The sequence below is a fragment of the Ornithodoros turicata genome, chromosome 7 (assembly GCF_037126465.1).
Source record: "Ornithodoros turicata isolate Travis chromosome 7, ASM3712646v1, whole genome shotgun sequence".
NCBI lineage: Eukaryota > Metazoa > Arthropoda > Arachnida > Ixodida > Argasidae > Ornithodoros > Ornithodoros turicata.
The window spans coordinates 14,501,104-14,515,823 of record NC_088207.1 but is presented as its reverse complement, the minus strand read 5'-3'; the positions used below and the strand labels follow the sequence as shown (position 1 = coordinate 14,515,823).

Sequence of the window (14,720 nt, the reverse complement as noted above, 5' to 3'; positions counted from 1 at the left end):
TTGCTAGTAGTTCGCTCATATTCGTAAGTAGTTCGAAACACTCATAAGCCAACATTCTCTTCATATCTCAAATTTTTTTGTAAACACCTGATTTCTAGATGTTATTAGCACCGTACTTTTTCAAGAACCGCTAAAGTATCATTTATGTTACTAAACAATGCGTACAGCAGTTTACTACAATAAGCATTGCCACTTCGTGTGCAACAAGCGGGGGTAAACGCTAGGCCGACGCTTCACCATGACAACCTCAACGTAGACATTCTGCTCCATGCGGTTGCATAGCTTCTATACCGTTCCGTTCACGCTGAGTTGGCGCTCCGTTGGCCCGATTCAGTTGGCAAAAGTTGCTCCATGCGGTTGCCGCCTAAAGGTGGGTAGCTACAAAGATGGCGGGTTTATGTCACCCCTCTGTTCCGTTGTCAGCAGGAGTGAGGAACGGCAATGGAGGAGACAAGAACACCAAGTAACCACGAGGTAAGTATATCGATTTCGCCATTAGAAAGTACTGTTCAACAGGCTCCGAGTCTGAAGGTACTTGTGAAAAGCTGAATTGCCTTCGTAGAAGTGATGTACCTTCCCGAACTTATCAATTGTGTTCGAGTGTGCCTAACATTTTCGCTTGTTATGTATCGGGTTGCTTGTCTCTGTATATAGAGGGTGTCCTTTTTTTAATACAGATTTTTTATTTAAAAAACTATATGGGCTATAGGCATCCTGTTTTCACTTCTATCACCTCTGGGCCGGCGGACGTTCTTGGCCGTCTGTTGCTCAGCCGTCGAATGACTAATTACCTAAAAATCGTTAATTAACTTTTTAATTATAAAAAGTACAAGGCCGTCCCGATGAGAACATCTGGTCCCTTCGGTCACGTGATACCGAAGCCGTTTTCAGAACAAAAATCCGTTCAACGGATCGTCCGCAAAAAAAAATTCGTGAGGGAACACCACCTCTTGTTTATTTTGTTTATGGCGCACCTTCGGAGATGCGTGTTTCCGTCACCACCAATGTGAGAGGGTGAAAGAACACACTATCGCCTCTTGCGTCCTGGAAAAACATTAAAAGAAAACAGAAAATGCAACCCAAGATAAGGGCCCGATATCATAGAAATCTTACGGAGAGAGGCTAGAAGGAAAGGCGGGGAGGAGGATCGGAGGAGAGCAAAGAACTTGAACGGGGCTCCTCCCTCTCTCAGTGTATTCGCTCGGAAGCAGCCATATTGAATCAGCCGGGAAAACGTCGTGTATTTCTAGCCCGTGAAAGCAGCCACAGTTCCGAAAACTGTTGCAACACTTGCTCGGTTGCTCCTCTGCTTCCCTGGGCTACGTATTTTGTGAGTGTCCGCCTCTATCCAGGCTTGTAGTCAAGGCTGGTTGGTCTGGTTGAGGCAGCGGCGAAGACGGCGTCCCCATGTGGCGTTCGTGTCGTGTTTTTGTTTCTTCGTGGGTGTGTGTGCGTTTTCATATATCTCACGGTTTCATGGATTCAGGCTGTGTGTTACTGTTCCAAAAACATTTTGGGCGTTATGTTTGCTGTATGCTTACGGGATTCCTTTTTTTGCATGCGCCACGGCAACAGTAGCTGATTCAATATGGCGCTCCCCTCGCCCGTACATCCCAGTTTTGGAGGTTTCCTTCTAGCATACTCCTTAAGATTTCTATGCCCGATACATTTGTTTTTGTTTTGTTTCCGCAAGTTAGAGCTCATCTTCAACGCATGAGGCGGCACTGTGCTCTTTCACCCTCTCACATGGGGAATGAAGGGAATACTCGTATCTAGAGATGCGCAGTGAAAAAAAAAATATAGAAGAAATGGTGGAACACCATTCACAAATTTTTTGCGGGCGATCTATCGAACGAACTTTTTTTTTCTGAAAACGGCTACGGTTTCAGGTGACCGAAGGGGCCAGATGTTCTCATTGGGACAACTTCGTAGCTTTTATAATTAAAAAGTTAATTAACGATTTTCAGGTAATTAGTCATTCGACGGTTGAGCAACGGATGGCCAAGAACGTCCGCCGGCCCAGAGATGGTAGAAGTGAAAACCCTTATACCTTAGCCCTTAGTCTATAGCCCTTATACTTTTTTAATGAAAAATCTGTATCGAAAAAGACATCCTGTATTTTCGTTGCCTTTGGCCTACATTCAAGTTCCGTCATTTAACTGTCAGTTAAATTTCACCGCAGGCCATGGGCACCCGTTCGAGATTGTTCCCCCTTGACCCAGAGCAGAGAAAGAAGACAAGATTTAGGACTCAGTTAGAACGACTTGCTACTGAACTGAGAGTTTCTGTTGTTATCCTGTCCTGGTCCTTCGCACCTACCATTGCACAACATGGTTCTTAGCGCAGCACAGGGCTCACATAATGCCACACTACCTTGTCCAACAGCTGTGTTGCTGCACCTGAGCAGCGCTCTGGAAATCGTAAGTCCTATTTCTTTTATGTGAAAGACAACTTTTCTCTTGCAGAATTGACTGTTAGCCATGACCTGTCTAGAATACAGGATCAATGTTTCGAACAAGTGCAATCAAGTAACTTTCTGTTCACAGCCAGTGTTTATCAGGGCCTGATGCTTCTTCCTAAAACATCCTTCCTGCACCACAAGGACATTTTAGTGGGAAGACCTCAGTGGAAGTGCCCCATTACACATGCGTCGAGCAGCTTTTTTCACATGCTATTTTGCTGAATTTCAGATTTTGAGCAAGACACCTTAGCACTCCTTCTTGACATTAAAAATTCAATGAAAACTCTTCGAAGGCGCGGGGCGCCTCGGGGTACGGCATCGGTGCAAGACATCACAGACTATATGACACATGACAATGAGGACCATGAACAGCACTCCTCCACAGTTTCCCCTGTGCACTGATGAGGAACTTACGCTGTTTTATAGCCAGCTTGGTGAATTGTGAACTGAGACACAATCGGGTTAGCGTTCACGTTTTTGCAAGTCTGCTTTCTGCAGCATTTGGATGTTCATTGCACCTGAAGGATCTGGATCTGGCTGGCAACATATTTCAGGAGGTTTGTACAGCCGTTCATCTGTGTGCATTATAACGGTCATTCTAAAACATCATTTTGAGTTCCTGGAGTAATAGCAAGTTGCCCTATGATGTTACAGTACTTTTCGAGCAGTCACTTCCCCTCTTGTGATATCATTGCATTTTAAGCTTCCTGCCCTTCCCCCTGTTCTGATAGTGAACACTTTGAATCTCTGTTGTACACTTGTGACATCCTTCTGAAATGTCCTCATCCAGGTGTGTAATTGTAACATGTAATTGTAACATGTAGTGCACAATGTCTTAAAGGGGCAGGAACAGGACGAGATGTTAGGCACTTTTTCATTTCTTCGAATGCCGTTCGTTGCACAATATCCCAGTGAATGGTGACACTTTTCTGAAGCAGTTCAATCTGCGGGTGGGCAATGCCCGCAAGATTTGGAATGAAGCACGCTACCGAGGAAACGCTTGAGCTGCGTAACGTCTTGCGTAACGGCTTCAAACTTGCGATTGCTGCAATCTTTGAGTCGTCTGGGCGTGTTCATTCCTTATCTATGGCATGGCCAAGGAGAGTTACGGACTGTGTGGAAAATTCACATTTGTCCCTGTTTAGGGTTATCCCGGCAGCTATCAATCTAGGGAGGACTTGTTTGAGGTGAGTGCTGTGCATGGGGTCTGTGCTCCTTCGTATTAGTGTATTATCCACATGAACAACTACACCAGGGATACCCTCCAGAAGTTGGCTTTTCCCTTCTCTGGAAATACTCCGGGGTTGATGCAATCCCAAATGGCATGCGGTTAAATTTGTTCCGCCCAAACGGTGTTATAAAAGTTGTCAGCATAGCAGACTCCTTTGCAACTTTCACTTGGTAGAAACCGGAGCAAGCATCAAGTTTCGAAAAAATTCGAGCTCCCACGAGCGTTGCAAGGCGCAGGATAGGGTGGCTTTCATTGAGTACCCCATTGTTCAGCATCGTATAGTCCACACAGGTCCTGACGCAGCCGTTTTTCTTCGGCACCACGATACACACCATTCAGACAGTCATTGTACTCTTCAGATGACCCCTTGCTGTTCCATGCGGGATAATAGGCCGTTTGCAAAAGTTCCATGAAGCGCGCGCCCTGGGTGCGCATGCCGGGAAATGCTGTGCAAAACAACAGCGACGTCGCATACACCAGTACGACGACGACGACGATCGGAGATCATAGCAAATCGCTGTCGTTTTGCACAGCATTTCCCGGCACGCGCTGCCAGGGCGCGCGCTGCTCCCTGGAACTTTTTCAAATGGCCTATTCTTCCACCGCTTCCCTAAGCAGTGTCGGCACCCGACGTGGACAAGAGATCACGGATGGCACGGCATCTTGGTTGAGACGGATATTAAACTCGCGTGCCACTTCGCCAAGTGTACAGAATAGCTCAGGGAATTCTTCGTGCGGTTGACACGGTGTGAATGAAGCTTCACCCTCTGAGGCATGTTCAGTCTTTCAATGACGTCCAGGCCAAGAAGAAGTTCAGCGATCCCTCTGACAACGAAAAGCATCGTTGTAACCTTACTGTTTGTGGATGAGGGTTGCTTTAACCATGCCAGTGACGTCTAGCAGCTCTTTGCTTGGGCCCAATAGGTATCGATCTGGCTGGACAAGAGAAGGTACCTCGAGCTCTCAGGTGGAGCGGCGCCAGCAGACGGAATATCCAACAAGAGTATCTCGATCTGTGTGCTGTGTTTGTGTGGTGTGGTTTTGCCTAGCGTTCTGTTGATGTTGTTTCACTGAATCCACAGACTGTCGACCCCTATTCGGCGTCTTGCATCGTCTTATCATCAGGACACATCTCATTCCATCCATTGTGCCTTGGGGTAGTTGGCCGCACTATCATGTGGCGAATTTCCACATTCATTATCATTAATTTATGCTGTTGCTATGCGAGGCCGTCCCTTTCAAGGGACTTGCGAGGGACTTTCGCATACGGAGACATGGGTCGGAAACAGTTACGAGATTGCATGGCACTATCGGATATTGTATTTCGTCCAGCTGCGCTGAATGCTCGAGTAAACGGGTCTCTCCTATCATGCAACCTTTGAGAAACGAATGACGACATCGTGGTGACGCCGGAGATAATGTGACCAATGCAGGGGCAGCGCATCTCTCCCACATTTTCTCTCCGAGGTATCGTTTGCCTTGTGCATGGCTTCGTGTGTGAAAGAACCTATTTACTAGAAATCGCTCAGAGTTTTGCTCAATAGTGAAATTGCGACGTGTGGCGAAGTGCTGCTTATACGACATTGTGTTCCTGGCTGCAAAACAAACCAAAACAACACGGACGCAAGGACAAGGGAAGCAGCAGTCGCCGTCAGGCTACCTGGCGAGACAGAAGGATTGCGCGTTCGGCATCTTTGTACCTCGTATTTTGCCGACGAAGCATGTGTGGAATTTCGTGAAGCGGATTTATTGGCAATCTGTATGGGACTCGTTACAAATACAAAGCGGCTAAAGCCCGCCTATGTCGAAAGTACTCCAATGGTAACCACCGACATGTAGGTGAGCGTTTGTTATAGGTACGCCTGTGTGAAACAGGAATAAAGAAAGAAAGAAAATAAAGTATCGATTTCCTTGGCTAAAAGAGGTACATAAGTCATGTATCACCAGAGGTGGGCAAATGCCCTCACGGTCTTTGCCCTCACCTCAATCCCAGATGTATTTCCTCACCTCACCTCAACCTCCTTTTTAAATTAATTTCCTCACCTCACCTCATTTTTTTCTGAAAAATATTCCTCAACTCACCTCACCTCAACCTTCCTTCTCAAGTATTTTCCTCACCTCACGTCAATCTACTTTCTAGAGTATCTTCCACTCCTCACCTCACATCAACCTTCCTTCTAAAATATAATCACCTCATCTCACATAAACCTACTTGTCATAATTTTTTGCCCCGGCTCACCGTAACTGGAGTCACTAAATAAGCTAGGCTTCAGAGTATCGACACTGAGTTGCAAGAGCGAGCATGCGCCATCTTGTTTCCGCGCAACGCTACCCACGCGCACGCGCACTTCAGAGCACTTTAGCTCATGATGCCATCTATCGTGCGCGGGTGAAATGTTCCTTTCCTTTGCAAGCAGCTCATCAAGGTTGACGGCCTTGAGCTCACCCTGACTACCTCGGGACGCTCCGGTTGACAATACATGGATTATCGCGCAATAATCATACACGCTCACTCTCCCACAGGGAGCATTATGTTAGCCGTCTTTGATCCTCAAATGGGGATGGTACCGGTGCGGTGCGGAAACAAGATGGCGGCCCGGGTCTTCCGTGGACCTCAGTGTCGATACTCTGAAGCGAAGCTTATTTAGTGACTATAACCTTAACCTGCTTCTGTAAAGTGTTTTCTCTTCGCAGTTGCTCTTCTATTAGGACTGGCGCCGCTAATAGCCACAGCTGCTTCGTGGCGCTAACACGGAATCAAAAAAGTATTAGGAGTAGGTAGGTGTAAGTAGTAAGTACTGACCATCCAGAAACACACAGGGGATGTGGACAGCATTAAATTAGCAATTAGAGCTAATTAGGCCCCCCACAGTAATTGGGACCATCCAGGGAGTCACCACGCTAATTGGGGAGCATCTAACTCGTGTCCACACCACCCTGCATGCTTCCGGATACTCATGGCCATAAAACAAATAGATAGAAATAGAGTGAAGAGAAGCAATTTATTCGAAAATCAAAGATGCCGCAAAGAAGAAATCGCTCCGGAACAGCCGAGTGACCAGCGACTGCCATGTTGCTTGTTGATGACCACTAGTTGCAGAGATCGACGACAGGTGGCCACCTAGTTGCAAGGCACCACACCAGATAGTGCCACCGTCATGGCTCTATGCGTGAAAGACAGGAACAAAATACTAGCGGCGGGTAAGAATTGCAACAAGAAAGACACTGCTATACAAGTGTAAACATGCGAAAGCGCGTACGGAACATCGGCAAAAAGGCCTAACCGCTCATCATAACCGCTGTGGCAAATGCTAAACATGCAGCAGCACGGAGAAAAGGCTTAAGACGAGCGCTCAGCCTTGCGTGACTGCACATCGCTACAAAACTCGATGGCTAACACAAGCAGCAAAATACTGTAAACATATTTTTATTCGCGATGTATTCATTTTCGCGAATTTCGCGACCGATAAAAAATCACGAAAATTGTACTCGTGAACATAGCTTGACGGTTTATCCCGCGAAAAGAAACAGACGAGGAATCGCGAAATTAAATACTCGCGAATAACTTCCCAAATGCGATTCACGAAAATTAATACATCGCGAATAGAAATACATTTACAGTACTAGGAAGGCACTGCTAAACAAGTCAAGACATGCGACAGCATGGAGAACACACACATCGGAGGAAAAGGCTTAAGGGGATCGATTAGGCCTAACCGCAGCCTCACCGCACAACAGCTAACACAAGATGACAACTACAAAATGCTAGGCGCAGGGTAAACAATTAACACTGCTAAACGTGCGAGAGCACGAAGAAAAGGCTTAGGACGCACAACACTAGAAACACAACGGCGTGGAAGTCACTGCCAAACAAATCCAGTCATGCGGGGAAAAGGCCTGTTACCCGCCTTAAATCTTGGAATGCAGGTGAACACTGATGGAAAGAATCGTTATTTAGATCTATCTGAGATAATTTGTGACAGTGGCATAGCCGCAGGGGGGACTAGGGCGGGCGAGGGCCCCCTACCTACCACGGACCAAACAATGCATATTGCGCGAATCCGACGAAAAATTATATGCGGGGGGGGGGAGAGGCAGGGAGATCCAGCCAGTGTGACGATCGCGAAAGTTCTTCCTATTTCTGGCGTCTGTCTATCTAAGCAGCATTCTTGAACAGTTTTGAAATTATGTATGAGGTTTTCATACTACTTCCAATAAAGTGACGTAGCATCGCCGGCCATGAGAGCCTATATGTGCATAATCGCATTTTTAACGTTCAAACATTCTAGATTTTCATCTCTCATCAGCGGGGGTTTTGTACCAAGCCCCCCTTACCTTGGAGGTCTGGCTACGTCACTGATTTGTGACGAACTGGTACAATCCCTACCTTGTGGAAACGCAATAGAGGGAAACGATATCTTGAGCTGTGCTACATACAAAGACGAACCTTCTGTTACATCTTAAAGGAAAGGCCTCGCACAGGTCGGGCGCTCCAGTAAGTGAAAGTTCATCCCGAGTGCTGTAATTAACCAACATTGAAAGCTTCATTCAGAACAACCAGGCAGTTTGTGAGAAATCTGCGGAAATGTATAAACAGCAGACGCCGGATGTTGAGAGTGGTGAAACCCTGACTCAACAAAAATCCCAACAAACGTCACGTTTACCCGAATAGAAAAATGAGTGATCAAACAGATAAAACACTAGTTTGCTGACAGAGCAACGGGCACACCACTCTCAATATGATGTGGTTGCATCAATAGGCCTCACCCGAGAAACGTCGTCAACTCATCATGACGTTGGTGGACAGACTGAAACCGAAACAAATCGGAAGGTGAGGGCTGGGTTCCACCAATGGGCACTTGTTCACTGCCTCCTACTGAAAGAAAAGAAGGACCGAACGTCGCGTCCCTTTCAGGAACCATCATAATCCCCTCAAGACCGTGCATTTCGGGCACGACCTTGTTCGCCCCTAGCTTCGAGCGTAGTTCAAACCTACCAAATTGGTGGTGCTGTCGAACACAATGGCATCATTTGTTTACAAACAGTGAGAAGTCTATGCCTCGTCCCGCAAGGCTTCCGTGAAGTTCAGCGAGACCTTTGCTTTGGGTCCAGTCATCCTTCCCCTTTCACTTCAAAGTGGAGAGGCTAAGTGATTATTATAAAGCTGCCTCTTCAGGGTGGCCTCTTCTAGACAGCACGAACGAATTTGTATTCTTTTTCTCTCTCTCTCGACTACACTCACGCGATTGCTCAGGGAGACGTGGAGACGTAGAGGACGTTGGTGCAAGCACAGATCGCGGGAAGCAAGTGGCGTATCCAGAGGGGGGAGGCGTTCAACCCCTTCCTCGAAATCGTACATTTGGTAGTGCGCGTGAGAGAGGAAAACGAGGGTGAAATCCTCCTCCCTCATACAATGTCCCCATAGAATGCCTCCCGAACTATTTCTCTGGCTAAGCCACTGCGGTAAACTGTGTGGCTCCACTATTTTAATTCCTTTACATAATAACCGTGACCGCTTGTGGCAGTTAAGACAATTACCACTGTTGCAGAGAATTACCACAAGTGTCCTGAGTAGCTCATGGTTCATGAACCTACGTGCAAAGCAGTTTGAATCGTAGTTTGAACACAGCATATCTAGTGCGGTACCCGCCCGCTTATATGTGAAGTTCTCCCGCATGCTGCACAAATGCACATAAATACCATCAATATTATACCAAGAACCCGGGGGGATCCAGGATTTTTCTGAGGGGTTCCAGCCATGGACAGCATACTAGATACATGATATAGGGTCATTTAAACACTGTGTGAAGACACAAATTGAGGAGGGGGTCAGGACATCTGGACCCCCCTTCTAGATCTGCCCCTGCCAAGAACAATACCTCGGCTAAAATGCTTATTGCGGGAGTTTCGCTCTGCTTCAAGAGGCAAAGACTCGTGCTGCAGGCCTGAAACTCACTAATTTATTACTTCTAGGTTACAGCCACTAATTAATAAGCTTCAGTATTCATGTGCCATTCCGATCCACAAAACACCAAGAGAGCAAACTGGAAGACCAAGATATCGTAGTCTGCATTGCGAGAGATGTGCCGCCTGCTAACAGTGGATATTTTTTGACTCGCATATCTCCAACAGTATCCTGGAAGACGGTGAAACACTCCGACAAACAAGCCATCACCGCAAACAACATGGATGTGCATTCAATTCAATGATGTACGAAACTTGCTCAGCAAACGACACTATGGAATGCGAACAAAAGACAAGGACGAAGCAGGGGGACAACACTGGCGCACCTTGTCGTTGTCCTTTGTGCGCGTTCCATAGTGTGGTATGCATACCAACAAGCCCAACATCTTTTGTTATTGCTGAGCAAGGCACACTATTGTGCTAAATTATTGCTACGTAGCATTGCTGTGGTATGAGTAACTCTGTTCCAATGCGAAACGGGCCGAGCGGACGCCCTGCACATTCCCTACAAGCGGCATGACGCTAGTTGTACCATTTCCTAATTTTAGGCCAGTCTGCCAATGAAGAAGACAACCTGCTTCTGACGTCACGTCTAGATCCTGCGTCCCGCCGGCAGCCGTCAGGTCGTTGCACTCAGTTTCAGAACTCTTTTCGCCTTGTTTGGTCGTCGTGGTTTTCAGTTAATGCCTACGTTGGTCTAACCAGTGTCCGGATCCTACTGTGCATTGCGAATGTATCAGTGCCCAGGAATGCACTAAACACGCTTGCAATGGTTTTGAGGCTCTATGGTTTGATCATGGCTTCATGGTTCTATTTAGAGTCATCAATGTTTGTGTAGAAGTGCCATCCACATTCATGAACTGGATGTTTAGAAAACTGATGCCCAATTAATGGATTAGATCCGTTGGGTCCGAAGGTGATACATAGGAGACCAAAGCTATAGTGATACGACGAAGTTTTCCACTCACCTGCCAGGGTTGCGATCGCTGTAGGTGACTAGCCCTGTTTCTGAAGGCCGTTTACCAATCCACGCGTACAGATTCCATCGAATTTCTCCAAGAGCGACAGTATGAAGTGTTCGAAGTTTGCAGTGTCGAACCGCAAAAAATACGGGTTTGGTTCGGGTTCTGGTTGCTTGGATTTCATTCCGGTTCAGTTACGGTTCTACCATGCCAAAATTTAAACAGTTTTCTTTTTATATCTCCCATGTCACTGCTTTTATCAGGACATGCATGGCTAATAGCTTACAGCTGTTGTCTGCATTGACGTTTTCAGTGGTCAAGTACCCCCTTTAGCTGTGTACAGTCCTGCTACTTAATGGCACAAAAATCTCTTTTTTTGCTTCGGTGTCACGCGTACACACTACACAAGTAATTTTACGTCGTTGGGATGTGCACATCTTGCAAGATTTTTAAAGAACTGTAAGAACATGTGTTCAGTCAGTCTCCTGTCTTCAGTCACTCTGAGACCAGTAACCCACGATGGGCGTAACCTTCATCCAATGTCGCATTCATAGGCGGACGCTCCCAGTAGTAAACAATACTGCCATAGCCACAGTGAAATGAATAAAGTAAACAAAAAAGATGCTGTCATCCTCCCGCGATGGAGGAGTAGAGTGCGTGGAGTCTCTGTTGATGTCATGGGGGTAGGCGACGGCTAGATACATTGTGACGAGTAGGTGCGCGAGCGATGCACCACGTTGATATCCAATATTGCGCTTTGTTTCCATGCTGTCATGTAGTATTTGGAGCATTACGGGGAATGGAGTCATCAAAATACAAAATAAAATGAAAAGTCACTGAAATGTCATTGCACAACAGGCATTACCCGAATTCAATATCGGACAATAATTCTCGTTTCCGTTTCTGGTAATGGAGGACAGTGGTATGCGATTCCGTTATCGTTACCATCTCCAATTTCGGTAACATACCGTTTTTGTTTACGTTAACATTACCGTTACCCTTCCCTGGCGTACACTCCTTCTCCACTTCTCATGTTTCTGACTTGCTTAATTTTTACTGCTCACGTGTAAAGGGAAATGTTGGGTGCTTCGTCCTATAGATCTACACAACTGGCCTACTTCCTGTTTCCCTCGTCCATGTGGCGCCTCCTCTGCTGCAGCGTCTGCTCTGAAGAGCAGATGCTGCAGCGCGTGCGTGGGGCGCTAGCCGTGGCGCTCACAAGGACAACTGCGCCTCAACGTGTTAAAAAAGATGATGAAAGCACATTCTTGAAAGTACGTCTTCGCTTGACTGCTAGGCGAAAATTCGCGAATTCCATGATATGGACATCAATGTGTCCTCGGTCGGGGATTGAGAGACACCTGACTCTTATGCTGACTTCTTTTAAGTTTGAACCGTTTTGTTGCGAACTGGTTATCGCTGTTATTTTCATCGGTCCTGTTCCGGTTCGGGTCCAACATTCGGTACGGGTTCAGTTCCGGCAAACATAACGGTTCGGGTACGGGTTCGGTACGACACCCTGGTTCCGACTCAAACAAAAGTTACGAAAACGTCTCATTGATCTATACGACGTTTCGTTGTAAATTTCACTTATAGCATCTGCATGGAAGTTTCAGTCGAATACAAATCTAGTCTCGAAACCAGTGGACCTGTTCGACATGTCCCTTTAAATCTTCTTCTATCCGCTAATGAAAGATGAGCTCCATCCAGGGACGGTCGATGGTGGTGCCGTTATTACCGAGCTGTTCGCGTTCTTGACACGGCTGTTCGGCGCGAATTGTGCGTCTTGTGCTGACTTCACGGGCACCTGTGCCCACATTTGCCTTATACCATCCGGAGAAAACGCCCAGACAGTAGAGCCGGGATTCGAACACGTGGCATTTTATCGAGACTCGACGCGTAAGGCAACACGACGCCTCCATGCGACTAAGAATCCACGGAAAGCCAATCATTGCACAACATCTTCATTGGTTCATCCTGAATCCTGTTTTCTTTTCTTTGTTCTATACTTCTTATGCCTACTGCGAATACACACAAAAGAGCGCAGAGGACCTTTTCCGAGCCTTTCCGAGTCAGCGCATGCGCAGCCACCAGCAGGCGGCTCCTATGTTAGCTCACAGTAGATAATCGGTTTCAAGGCTACGTGGACGTTTGAGGCCGAGACTCGATGACGCGTTGTACTCCTAATCACTACAAAGCACTTTCAGTCTTTCCGCATTTGTCTTGCAATCTTCTATATTGCTACTATCCCACGTCACGTGCAAGTCCGAAAAGCGTCGCCATGTTTATTCGGGGGTGAAATGAGATGTTCGACATTTTGCCGCTAGGGGCGACGCGAACATGGAAGTTCTCGATTGAGCACAGAGGATCGTAAATAATGCAAGCCAGTGACACGTGTGAAACATTCTGAAATAGGGGTTGAGGCCAGTTTTTTTGGTGTCACCTTTCATGGCTCTCTATCATGGTACAGTGAGTCTTTCAAGAAAATACGAAAAGGCATACAGACACAAGGATAACACAGATACAAAGCAGTTCGCTTCAGAATGGACTGAGTCCGCGTTATCTAACATCATTAGAATCGCCACAGGCAGAAACGTCTCGGCCAGGGGGCGCGCAGCACCGGCGAACGAACGCGGGACTAACGTTCAGCATTCCAACGCTAGAGGGAGAACGATAGGCGCTGGTATCGTTCAGAGCGTATCGTTCAGAGCGTATCGTTCAGAGCATATCGTTCAGAGCGTATCGTTCCTCCAACCTACATGGGCGCTACCCTATTGAGCGTGCGATCCCTTTCCGATCGTACGACATATGTTTCCCGGAGGTAGCACACGCGTAGGAAAAAAAAATGCAACAGCACTACCCTTTCGACCGATAACGCACGCGGTTAGACAGTCTTGACACCCCGAAAATCGAATGAAAATGCTTCGTAAAGCAGCTTAATTCGAAGCGAGTCGTATGGCGTTCTCACAGGATGAGCTTCAGCATACTTGAAACCTGAGTCTGGGCAAGACAAACAACCGCAAACACACAGGGAACAACACAGAATGAACAACAGGAGCAACACAGGATACGGCTAAAAAATGATGGTGATATCTCGCCTCAAAAAAGCGGGAGTTGAATTGTTTTCGGAGGCTACATACGAGATGCATGTAGCCCACGTTGTTAAAACAGAGCCTCGTAGAGTAACACCACCTTTGCACATTTCCTCAATTACTGATTTGGTTATCGCTCAACAATCATCATCATCATCATCATTAACATGATCATCATCATACTTGCTGGAAGTTAGTGAACACCCACCATAAAGGGTGAATTCCAAAAAGAAGCAAAAGCGATGAAACAATTTTCTAGATATCTCTATACGACGTTGTGCATTTTAGCGCCATTCTATTAATAGATGTAGATATAAACTCTTTAGAAACGTTCTTCCCACTTCTAATTTCGCTTACTGCGCTTCCATCGTGGTGCCCATAGAAGAACAGCTTTCCACAGTTGCACCATGTAGTTTTACAAGTGGAGACCACGCTGAGCGTGAAGTCCCCAGAGGTGCAAGCTCATGGTTGCGTGACCAGGTAGTAGCAAAATAGGGGATTCAGATACGGGGGAACACAGCACAGCACGTGACATGCACATTCTTCTTTTCACTGCAGTCCACCAAAGCAGATGTACTTGATTTCCGTAAATTCATCCGTTCCATAACGTGAACCTTCGCGGCCAAGGCCAGACTCCTTGATGCCTCCAAAGGCTCCTTCGGCACAGGAGATGATCCCTTCGTTGACACCAACCATTCCTACTTCCAGATTTTTAGCCACTCTCCAAATCTGCGAAATGTCTTCTGAGAAGAAATAACCTAAAAAATATATATAGTGATAGGGTAAGGTGGGGCAAGATGAGACCAAACTTTGCAATAGAACATGGAATTTTCATTTTTCAAGTTTTCTTTTTTAAACTGTCCATAGGCACAGCCTCAAGGGTCTAGAAATTCCGACCTGTAAATGCAGAACGGACCTAGCTGGTCTAAAATGAATACAGAACAAGAAATTCAAACAGGCAGGTTGTCTCATCTTTCCCCCAACCGTGTAAACTAAGGCTTGTTCGTCGG

General features: G+C 46.6%; 1 protein-coding gene across 1 annotated transcript in view; it reads right to left on the bottom strand.

Annotated features, from left to right (window-relative positions):
- Positions 1–9,630: 9,630 nt before the first annotated feature.
- The window catches only part of LOC135400227 (succinate-semialdehyde dehydrogenase, mitochondrial-like), a 43,915-nt gene continuing 38,825 nt past the window's right edge, over positions 9,631–14,720 (bottom strand). Inside the window, exon 11 of the mRNA XM_064632001.1 lies at positions 9,631–14,468. Coding sequence (XP_064488071.1) covers positions 14,260–14,468 — 209 coding nt within the window. The 3' untranslated portion in view covers positions 9,631–14,259. The remainder of the gene's footprint in view (positions 14,469–14,720) is intronic.